At 38.9% G+C, this 12193-nt stretch overlaps 1 protein-coding gene across 1 annotated transcript; it reads left to right on the top strand.

Moving 5' to 3' along the window:
- The first annotated feature begins 4394 nt into the window (after positions 1-4394).
- Positions 4395-10060, top strand: LOC149833238 (monocopper oxidase-like protein SKS1). Its single transcript, XM_090013392.1, has 9 exons — positions 4395-4532; positions 6350-6459; positions 6550-6820; positions 6919-7057; positions 7535-7901; positions 7997-8362; positions 8455-8533; positions 9626-9828; positions 9921-10060. Exons 1-9 carry the CDS (start codon positions 4395-4397, stop codon positions 10024-10026), a joined length of 1779 nt encoding a protein of 592 aa, XP_089869518.1. The 3' UTR covers positions 10027-10060.
- Positions 10061-12193: the final 2133 nt, after the last annotated feature.

Genomic DNA, 12193 nt, shown 5'->3' with positions numbered 1-12193 from the left:
AAAAACCAAACATGGGACACAAAGAAGACAACTTTTTGTGTTGTTAAAACAAACATTGAATCTTATATTTTGTTGTTAAAGTTCAATCTTGAACAAGCAATCAAACACACCCTTAAGGAGTATTTGTTACACTCCCAACCAAAGGAAGACTGTTTCATTTGAAAGGAAAGTGCTTTCCCGTAAAGGGGTGGGGGTGGGATGAACCCATTTTGACTGAAAAGCTATTTTTTTTGTATTTATTATGCAGTCCCACTACATATTTCTCACGAAGATATTTGTTTCAGCCTTTCTAAGAAAGAACCCTTATTTCCTATGAAAGAGCCACTTTGATAAACACCCCTAGGGTGCATTTGAATGAACCCTTTAAGATCCTAAGACATTGACATGGGATCTTATGATCTCAGATCCGTGGGGTTCAGTTTGGTCCCTCCCCCACCATTGAACTACAAATAGAGATGGCAGTGGACCGGGGCGGGGGACAAGGTCTCCACCCCCGCCCCGTCTCAAAATCCTACCCTTCATCCTCGCATGGGTTTTGATTTTAACCTTCATCCCCGCCTCCATCCTCGCACGGGTTTTGATTTTAACCTCCATCCCCGATCCAAATGGGACAAGGTGGGGCGGGGCCCCATTTTCCTTTGGTCCATTGTCATCCCTAAACAAGGATTGGGGACGGGGTGGGGCTGGGGAAAGCGTAAGTCCATCCCTGTTTCATGCCCAAAGGGTGCGAGGCGGGGCCCCATTTTCCCCTGGTCCATTGATTTCTTTTGAGGATCTCAGATCCGAGCATTTGAGAACAATGTTTGGGAGGAGGTCAGATCTGACATGGACCCGTGCTACATCTGATTTTGATTCGCATGTACGCGAATCTCCCTTAGGTTGTGTTTGTTTACCTCAGATCTCAGAGGAGAATCATGGTTTAGTGGATTAAGGCATGGGGCCCACGCCTTGATCCAACTTTCTTACAAACAAAGGATCTCAAAAACCTTAATTTCGAGTTTGTTTGTTTTCAAGACTGCTAAAAGAAGAGTCCGATCTCTAATCTGAGGTAATCAAACACTCCCCCCAAACAGAAGTTGGTCTGTCATCCTGCTTCCATTAGCAAGGAGGATGCTATTAATTTTCATTTTTTAAATGCAAACAATGTTTTTTTTCTTTTTATAAAAATAAAAGCAGTTAGGGTGTAGCCTGATCGCTCGGTTTGCACTATCATGACTGAGGGAAATTTAATTGAAAACCATTGAGGGTTATCCCTTGGCTCTCGGCAAATTTAAAGGAAAAAGAAAAAGAAATAAATCAGGGCATGGATCATGAAGAAACTTTTATTTAGGCTATTGTAGTTTGAATCCGCCATTTTGTTGAGCAGCATGAAACTTTTTGTCTACGTCACATGGACACGCTATTTTTGCCATAATAATTGTTAATATTATTTCAATAAAAATATGGTTTTAAATATTAAAAAGTATTAATTATTTTTTTTTTAAAAAAAATTCATGTCCCCTTGTCATGTCATATCCATGGATCTTTGTGACATAGCTTTTTAAGCTACTTCTTAAAATAATCCTTCACTAGAAGAGATACTTTGGCCCAAACAAAAAATAGAAAGAAGGAAGAAAAAGAAAAGAAGAAAAAAATTTGTTAAAAGAAGTGCCACGTGGCAAAGTGCTTGTGGGTCCCATTGGAACGTTTGGGGGGAGGCCCAGGGGTCTCAATGGGTCTGGTTTGGTTAGGACCCATGTGATTTCAGACTTGGACCTGGTTTTTGGGTATGGTATTGGGTTTGGACCCAGATCTAATCGGGTTCACTATAAGAAAAACCATACCCGGACCCGATAAGAACTACATGAACCAGACCCGGTAAAACCATATTTTTTATTGTTTTTATATTGAAAAACTGCAGGTCTTAATCCGAACCCAGTCAGGTCCTGGTCTTGTATAAAATTTCAGAAACTATACCTGGGTCCATGTATTAATCGGACCTTTGGGTTCAGACCCGAGTCTTAATCGGGTCTTATTATTTATCACAATATCCAAACCCTATAAGGTTTGGTTCGGTCGGGTCCAGGTAAACCTAAGCCATTGACACCCCTAGGAGAGGCCTAGTGGGTCCCACGAACAGAATAGCCGGTGCACGGAGCTCACTTTTAGGAAACTGAATCACGACCCATCAGGGCCATGACAGCTACAAGCCTTATACTCGTTACAATGGCCACCATTCTAAGAAGACATTTACTAGAATGCCACTGGGATGTTAACGGTTTGGATTCGGAGTGGATGTGGCCAATACCTTATCCGACTAATTGGATGTTGGCTAAACGGATTCCAATGGTAACAAGTTCATGCCAACCATATTCACTTTTTTACATGTAAATGAATTTGGATATTTCTTGTATTCAATAGCAAAAAATCATCACCGTATCTGCATCTGATTATAATTGGACATATTGTTCTGGCTTACCAAATGTGACTAAATGGATTTGAATTAAAATCTGGTTCATTGACATCCCTACTCTCTTATTCTATTTTTTTTTGTAATTGGATAAAAAAAATTAGATCCATACCTAATCCAATTTAATTGGGGTTCCAGTTCATGTCTGGGTAAAAATGAAATGGTGGTCCTACATGGGTTAATGGGTTCAAATATAAACTGGTCTAGGTGTAAATAGATTGGGTTTTAAACATATCCATTTTAAATAGAGAAGGGTCGGATTTGACCCAGACCCGACCTGACCTGTACCAAACTCTGTAAGGTCAGGGTTTTGTGATAAAAAAAGGAGGTCCGATTAGAAACCGGGTTGGACCCAAAGGATTCGATTAACATATGAAACCAGGTATGTTTATGAAATTTCATACCAGACCCAGGTCCGACTTAAGTTCTGATTAAGACCCATGATTTTTCAATATTTAAAAGATAAAAAATATTATTTTATCAGGTATGGACCAGGTCTGGTAATTCATACAATGATTATAGGACCCAGGTATGGTTTTTCTTATAGCGGACTTGATAGGACCTGGGTCCTTACCTGGTACCACCACCTCAAAAACAGATTCAGGTTTCAGATTCACTTGGGTTCGAACCAGATCCGACCCGTTACACCCTACCAGTTTGTGTTGGTTCAAGTTTAGATTTCATATAAAATGGATTTGAGTACAAACGGGGTTTGTGTTCAACTATGAATTACATAGAATCATTCGGGTTGAGCATGTAAATGGGTCGGGTATAAATAAGTTCAGCTCTATATATTTTTTCTTAGCCAACAACCGACCCGTTTCTAAGATAAGATTAGATTTTAAACCCCACTTTATATTAAGATCGGGTTGGGTTGAGTCTAATCAGTTTGGGCCAAGTATCACCCGATGCAGTTACACCCTTAATGTACACCTTATCTGATGTAAGGGTGTCAACAGATCGGATCTGGTTTGGACCCAGGTGAGTCTGTACCTGGATCAGACTTTGAGGTTCGGGTACCAGGTCCAGGTTCGAGTCTGCTCGGGCTTGCCATAAGAAAAACCAATATAAGGAATACATGAACCAGACCTGATTACTCAGTAAAATAGTATATATATATATTTTTATCTTTTTTATATTGAAAACACATGGGCCTTAATCAAGACTCTGGTCGGATCTGGGTCTGGTGTGAAATTTCAGAAAGCGTACCTGGCTCCATATACTAATCGGACCCTTTAAATTTGACCCGGTTTTTAATCAGACCTTTTTCTTTATCACCAAACCCCAATCCTATAAGATTTTGTATGAATCAGGTTTGGGTCAAACCGGACTCATTGACACCCCTAATCTGATGCTAAGGCATGGGATACATAGCATGTAGGGGTGTCAACGGGTAGGTTTGGTTCAGATCCAGGTAGAACCAAACCCAGACCTGATTTGAGATGATGGTACTGGGTCCGGATCTAGATCTAATTGGGTTCACCATAAGAAAAACTATACCTGGATCCTATAAGGATTCCATAAACCAGAGCCGGACCATACCCCGTAAAATAATATTTTTTCTCTTTTGTACATTGAAAAATTACGGATCTTAGTCGGTCGGGCCTGGGTCTGGTATGAAATTTCACAAACCATACCCGACTCCATATATTAATCGGACCCTTCGGGTCCGACCCAGATTCTAATCGGAGCTTCATGTTTATCACAAGGGTATGGTACGGGTCGGTCCTGGTCAAACCCGACCCGTTGACACCCCTAATAGCAAGTTCATGAAGGTGGAGCAGCAGATTGAGAGGGAAGATCTCCACTTTAAAGCCTTGTAATTGGAAGATACGTAATGCACTAAGCAAACGCTATATTTGTTAAGAGAATCACTGTATGAATACGGCAAGGTTGGACACTGGAGCTCTCTCTCTTCTCTCTGAACTTTCTCTCTCTGAGGAGGATGGGTTTGAGGCGTTTCTCATGGTGGCTCTTGTGTGCTCTCCTCTGCGCTCCTTTGGTTCTGAGTGGCGATCCTGTCGTCTACTATGAGTGGGAAGTCTCCTACAAAGACGCCTCCCCTCTTGGAGTGAAACAGAAGGTTTATCTTCCCCCCTTGTTCTTGTTATGCCTTTTGTTGGTTTGGTATTCTTGGTTTTTTTCTTTTTGGTGCTATTTTGTTTCCTTTTTATCTTGAAATCTGTATTTTAGAGTGAAAAGAAAACGTGGGGTTGCTCTCTTTTGTTGCTTTTCTTGGGGAATAGTAATGGGTTGTGTTGGTTTTCTCATAAGTGAAGTTGGTGGTGGACTTTATTGCTTGATAGTGGTTTGCAAATTCTTGCTGGGGTGGAAATCTTGGAGAGGAAACCAAGTATTGGGAAAATGATGTAAATTACATTAACTTTGTTGTTTTTCATGATCATTGTTTCTTAGTTGCACAGCGTGGTATTTGACTTTTACTCCCTCTTTTGAGGAAATCTCTCTCTTGCCTTGACTCTGTTTTTTTTCTTGGTTAACTTTGTTAAGTTCTTGGTTAACTTTGTTAAATTCTTGGTTGGTTTTTATGTACACTGTGGCATCAACAAGGACGCGTAGTGATGACATTTCATGAATTAGTTGATTGGGTGGTGTTTGTTTGGGAAAGATAATGTGTTGGTGCGGAAGAGTTGTTACTAGTCCTGTTTGGGATGTGGTATGTTTTTGTTATGATAATCTCCCCTCATTATTGGATTCCTGTAGTGGTAGTCTGTTCTTGTTAGGAATTGTAGAATGTCCTTTATTATGATAATTGCTCTCATACTTGGATTTATTTATCAGTGGAATTGGATAAACAACGGAATCTCCTCTTGGATATGACCAAGTGCAGTTTGAAGGTTGAACTAGTCTTATCAATTTGTTCTCTAGTGGTTTCTTTTTGAGAAGTGTTGCATGGTTCCGTTGTCATCTGTTAATTGACTGATTGGATTTGGATTTCTATACTAATCAGACAAGTTTTTAACTGAATCATCTTCAGGGTACAATTCTGATTCAAGTCTATTAGATTTGAGTTCTAGTAGTTCATGTTCTATTGAACATACCCTTTGTTTGCCCTTCCTTTGGTGATGCAACTTCTTGCTGAAGAGTTTTGACCCATGTTGCATAGAAAGAAATTATTTGTTCTTTGTGAAATGTATATTTTATCAAGAGAGGGCTATATTACTAATCATCAACATACAGTCGCAGAGATCCTGCCAGCATTTCTCCACACGAGACAGGAACTCTAGATTGGATTTTTGAACATCCAAAACTTAAGCATTGTAGATATTTGTGCAGATAATTTTCATAATGAATGTTATAATTTATGTCAATTTCTTAAAATCTATGTTTTTTTGTTACTTTATTAAATTCACATTCTTTCTTATATTTTACTTACAATTTTATGATTTCATGGCATGAGTAAAATATCTTATCTTTCAAAACTACATAATATTAGGAAAAAACAATATTATAACCTAACACGTGCATATACATGTACATACATTAATATATATGTACAAATATGCAAAAATATAATTGACACCTTTGAAAAACGTGAGTCATTTTTGGTTTCTTGTGTCTCTTGAAAATTGAAAAGTACTCATTCATCCTCATAAAAAAGAAAAAGTAAATATTGGAACTGACATTCCTATTGCTGCAAATTTATTTCTGGACTCCAGCGTGTCGTGCTGAGTGATGCAAATTTTGACATTTCAGCCCATCTTATCTGGACAGTGAATGGCTTATACTTTCATTTTCCCCCAGTCTGCATTGCTTCTTGAGAAGGGGTCATTTACTTTTCTGGTTGTTAGTTTATTTCTAGTGTCTCTTTGTTTTCAATTTCTCATTTGTCTTCTGCAAAACATCTGTCAAATACTGATCAGTAAGTGATTTTTATTGTAGGTGATTGCAATTAACGGGCTTTTCCCGGGACCTACTATTAATGCAACCACCAACTGGCATGTTCTTGTGAATGTTTGGAACAATCTTGACGAGCCATTACTCATCACCTGGTACACCCAGCAAGTTGACTGTATTAGCTACTTGACTCTTCTTTGACAATATCATTGCTGCTGCTGCTGATCCCAAAATTTACACTGCAGGCCTGGTATACAACAAAGAAGAAATTCCTGGCAGGATGGCGTGTTGGGGACAAATTGTCCCATTCCAGTCGGTTGGAATTGGACATACGAATTTCAAGTTAAAGATCAGATTGGAAGCTTTTTCTATTTCCCATCAACTTCATTCCAAAGAGCTGCAGGAGGTTATGGTGATTTTATTGTGAACAATCGTGATGTTATTCCTTTGCCTTTTGGAACACCTGATGGGGATATTACACTTTTTATATCTGACTGGTATACTAGGAGTCATAAGGTAAGATTATTTTCTGTTAAAACATAGCAAGATTTTCATAGTAAGCCAGCTCTTGTCCTTGATTAGGTTTGGAGCTTACTGACCTGATTAGTTGGCAGGACCTAAGGCAGGCTCTTGATAATGGTGCGAACCTTGGGATGCCTGATGGAGTTCTTATAAATGGTTTGGGCCCCTACCGGTATAATGAGACACTTGTTCCTCCTGGTATATCTTGTGAGTTGATAAATGTTGTGCCAGGTAAGATCTCAAAAGTCATAATGGAACATTTCCTGAATTTGATGTTATCTGTGTTAAAGTGCAGTTTGTGTTGTAGTTGTTGACTGCATGATTAGTGTACTTAGGAATATCTTATCTTTTGCATGTCCCCTCTATATTTGGTTATATTTGTTCTTTTATTATTATCTTAGTTATCTACATACTCCAAATATACCGAACCTTGTTAATATTGGATCATCCCCTTTTTTCTGATATACCAATTAGAACCAATTCCATTACATGGTTCTTACTCCTTGGTCATAAGATAACTCGCAGCGTAAGCTAGATGACTGCCACTCTTATTTCCATGGTGTGCATTTGTGAAATTTAGGCCTAGTAGCATTTGATTTATCATACTTTTGTAGCATTTTTCCATGCACTTTGCTACAATAGTATTATACAGATTATTGATTTCTATGTAGCATTTGATTTATCATTTAACAATGTTGCATGAAACAGGCAGAACTTACCGTTTCCGGGTTCATAATGTTGGCATATCAACTAGCCTAAATTTTAGAATCCAGAACCATAATCTGCTTCTAGTAGAGACTGAAGGGTCATATACAGTTCAGCAGAACTATTCAAACCTTGATATTCATGTCGGTCAGTCTTACTCCTTCTTGGTCACAATGGACCAGAATGCAAGCAGCAATTACTATGTGGTAGCAAGTGCGCGATTTGTCAATTCTTCAGAATGGGCCAGAGTAACTGGTGTTGCCATCTTGCACTATTCCAATTCACAGGGCCCTGCATCTGGCCCACTTCCTGATCCACCAAATGACCAGTATAATCCATCATTCTCCATTGACCAGGCGCGAAGTATCAGGTTGGCTACCATGACTCTCTGAGATGTTGATATGCACACTGTGATTTGAATTTTGGATGTTAGTGTTCCTGTCTTGTGACACTGTGTACTCTCAGGTGGAATACGTCAGCCAGCGGGGCGCGTCCTAATCCACAGGGATCATTTAGGTATGGTCAGATTACAATCACAAACTCATACCATCTACGTAGCGAATCTCCACGAATTATCAATGGGAAGATGCGGACGACATTGAACGGAATCTCATATTACATACCTGAAACACCTCTAAAACTTGCTGACCAGTTTAACGTTCCAGGAGTTTTTAAGCTTGATTTTCCGAATATGCCAATGTCCAGACCTCCAAAAATTGACACATCTGTGATAAATGCTACTTACAAAGGGTTCATAGAAATTATATTTCAAAACAATGGCACATCCGTTCAGAGCTATCACTTGGATGGATATGCATTTTTTGTTGTAGGGTAAGCTCCATCTTCTGGACCTCTTTTTTCCCTAATCTTGCCTGTGTCATGCTTGAGGAATGAGTTTTGGCTTTTTGTATCTATTGTTGCAGAATGGATTTTGGCGTGTGGACAGAGAACAGCAGAAACTCCTACAACAGGTGGGATGCGGTTGCACGCTCTACCACACAGGTATGTCACAAACTTTGAGCTACACAAAATGCTTAATACTTTTTTTTTTTAACCTGGATCCAAAAGACGTAGCAAAGTGCATGGAAAAATATTTGCCAAGAAAGATCAATTTCTAAAGCTTGGAACCAATTCATCTATTTTAAGAAGCTGTACTCTTCACTATGCCTTATCATGAAATTATGGTTAGTGATTGATGTTTGGGGATTTACTAGCATGAGATTATAGCAGGGGGGCTGATAGTAAGTAATCACAAACAATATGAACATGGAGGGAGGTGGTAACGGGCTTACGGGTGCTATAGATATTCCTACATCTCACAATTCTGAAGTGGTCTTTACAAGATCAATAAACAGGCTACCTATGTAGAAAGCAAAAATTGTTTCACTGGAAAGGAGAAACACCTTAACCATTAGCTTCAGATACCACTGCCTGTATATATGCTTCACTGCCCAAACTTACGTCTTGTTGGTGATTTTCCAGCAACAAAAGCGAAAACTTTTGATGACACTTTGGCAGATATAACAAGCATTTTCTTGACCTAAAACTGTCAACGTCTTCCATTGTTGCTCTAGAAAAAAAGTTAGTTACAGGATCTTGCTATGAGATAGCAGGCCCTTCTATGACAAGGAGGCCACGAGTAGATGTCTTAAGTAGGTATCAGCTGTAGAAAAGAAAGTAGCCTTGAATAGGATGGTGGAAACATTCTTCCTTCCATGAGATTCTATGTGGAAGTAATACTTGCAGGTTACATATCGTATGCATTGTGGGTGAGGGGTCTCTGCTTGTCATGGATCTTTTGATGCTTTGATGTTTTTTTTGCCCATAGTGAAGAAAGAAGTATAAACACCTGGCATACGTCTGGGTTTTCTGCAGATATTCTATGAAAGCATTATTCATAAACATCCTGCATAACCTAGACCATTAGTTAAAATCAAGCATTTGACTGCGACAGATTATGATGCAGAATACTGGCATAACTGTCTCGGAACCTGATGTCGTTCATGATGTGTCTTGTATGACTGCAGGTAATGAACAGAAAACAAGGAAGCCATTTAGTGTACTACTGATTCTCGATATTGACTGGTTGTGCAGGTTTTCCCTGGTGGATGGACTGCCATTCTAGTTTCTTTAGACAACGTGGGAATGTGGAATTTGCGAACGGAGAACCTTGACTCTTGGTATCTGGGGCAGGAAGTCTACATGAGGGTGGTGAATCCAGAAATTAACAACAAGACTGAGCTACCCATGCCGTCCAAACGTATATTCTGTGGTCTACTTGCAGGCATGCAGCTGGAGTAAGACAGCTGTCTTCCTCTATTGTGTTTGACATTGCTATGTTCTCTTTTTTTGTTAGTCACAGGTATTCCTATGGTTGTCATGTTCACAGTGCCTATAATCATGATCATCCACCAAAGTCATCCGTGGAGTCTCTCATCGCTAGCAGATCCCTTCTAGTATTGCTTCTGGTTGTCTTGGCAGTTGCTTTTTACTAAGGGATCACAATTATGGGCAACAAAGTTAGTACTGTAACTTACAAGCTGGTGAAGACTCTGATGATTAAAATCAATCATCTTGTTGCTGATTCTTTCAATATAGATGTAAAAAAGGAAAAAGGAAAAAGAAAAGAAAAGAGGGCGACCTTCAGATCAGAGTAGATGCTTATATTTTCAGATAGAGGAGAGGGCAATTAAAGTGCTTGTAGAGCAAAAAAATAAAGGTGGGAATTTTGTTTATATAATTGCTCACCAGTGAATACATCTGAGATTTCATTCTTTAGGCCAAAAAGTACATTGAGTTAATATTTTGAAATTAATTATAATTCAACTAAGAAACCAAAATGAATGCAAATTTTATTCTATTATTTGATGCTTGCATATTGTCAGTAGTATAGAATTCTTGAATATTCCCTCAATGGGATTGCTTAACTATATTTACAATCTAGCAAAGATATAATCCAGGAAATGTAGCCATCCTACCTTCTTGCCTCTGGATTTTTGTGGAGCTTGATGAATTGCCTATAGCTATAAGGGCACATGGATGTGAATGGTTCTCGTTCGGTTATATATAACTCTGCTCCAAATCTGACACTTCATGAGATACAGAAATTAATGTGTATTCTGAATGAACGTATCGAGTAAACAAATTTGTTTAGGTTGGATCAATACTTTCTGTCGCTCCTGTGTCTGTCCCGGATCTGATCAAACCCATTATGTTTTTCACATGTAAAACCTTTCTTTCCATCCGTTTTTACCAAATCTATTGCAAAATTCAAATTTTGGGTCTAGAACCGAATTTAGGCTCTGTTTGGGAACTGGTAGTTAGAGGGAATTTATGCATTTTGAAAAGTGGCAGCTGCCAAATCCAGGGCTCAGTGCCAATATTCTCACCTCCTTTCTCAGATGCATAAACTCTCATTCTTATTGCCAGTTTCCAACCATCAACCGCAAAGGTAGCCTGACCAAGTTTTTACCAAATTCATAAATTCCCATCTTGTGACTAGTTGCCAAACAAAACCGGGATTTGAAGAAACTATGATCCGACCTGTATGAGACCTGACGTGAGACCTGTCTGGCCGTGTTTGGAGCAATGTTAAAATCTAGTGAATCGGTTTCTTAAAAAAAATGAAAGAGAGTAGAATCAAATCGATCATGAACCAGCCCTTTTTTAACCATCAGATGACACACGTCATTAAAGAATAAAAAAAAATGTTTGAAAAATATTTTTTAGCCCTTTTAAAAATATGAACCGAAACAATCTTAAATTGGCCGCTTTTCAATTGTCTTTGGGCCGATTCAGACTGATTTTGACAACATTGGTTAGGAGGAATGTGAAATGGGTAGGCTTTTTCTCATCTACCCTAGGTTAGAAATAGGATGCATTGCTTGCTAGAGGCCAATAATGGGACTGCGTATAAGATGAGTCGATTTCAAGTTTCTTCGTTCGATTTCAAGTCTTGATCGAACGATTTCAAAGCGCTCTCTCTCTCTCTCTCTCGCGTCAATGATCCTGTGTGCGTGTCTCTGCCAATGTTACCAGTATCGTTGCGAATCGGTGGATACACATCGTATCGATAGAATCTCGATACGCTGCAGGTGTGAATCGGCTTTTTTTTAATACAACAACAACAACTATGCCTTCATTCCAAAACAATTGGGGTAAGCGATATGAACCAAAAAAGAAATTCATTTTGGGTCTTCCACATGAATCCTTTTCCTCCAATCATTTCTATCCAATGCCATGTCCTCGGTGAGGTTCAAAGCATTCATATCCTTTCCTATCATCTCCATCCAAGTCTTCCTAGGCCTACCTCGACCTCTTTTAACTAATATATTTTCCCATTTCTTTGACCTAATGTACAAAAATATTTTTTAATATTATTTTAATAATCTTAACACGTGTCACACATGTAATAAATTCTTATTATACGATTCATATGAGTATTGGTATCCGCCTGATACAACTGAATGGGTGGCCCAACGATTCAGGGCATACTGACAACATTGACTCCGCATAACAGAGATCTCCTAGTTCCCATCTCTCTTTCAAACTTGGAATTTTTTTATCGAGGTCTGAACATCAAACTTGGAATCTTTTTTTTCCAAATCTTTCTGGATCTCACCGAAGGTGAAGAAAGCGGGTTAGAAGAGGCTGAAGATCGGT

This window comes from Nuphar pumila, chromosome 7, assembly GCF_984573655.1.
Source record: "Nuphar pumila chromosome 7, dmNupPumi1.hap1.1, whole genome shotgun sequence".
Lineage (NCBI taxonomy): Eukaryota > Viridiplantae > Streptophyta > Magnoliopsida > Nymphaeales > Nymphaeaceae > Nuphar > Nuphar pumila.
Note: the sequence above shows the minus strand (reverse complement) of the source record. Positions and strands in the feature narration are given on the sequence as shown.

Excerpts from the sequence above, each read along its gene's own strand:
- LOC149833238 (XM_090013392.1), top strand. The coding sequence starts at position 4,395 with ATGGGTTTGAGGCGTTTCTCATGGTGGCTCTTGTGTGCTCTCCTCTGC. Across the intron at positions 6,821-6,918 it reads GGTATACTAGGAGTCATAAG|GACCTAAGGCAGGCTCTTGA; the intron begins GTAAGATTATTT and ends ATTAGTTGGCAG. Across the intron at positions 8,534-9,625 it reads TTGCACGCTCTACCACACAG|GTTTTCCCTGGTGGATGGAC; the intron begins GTATGTCACAAA and ends CTGGTTGTGCAG.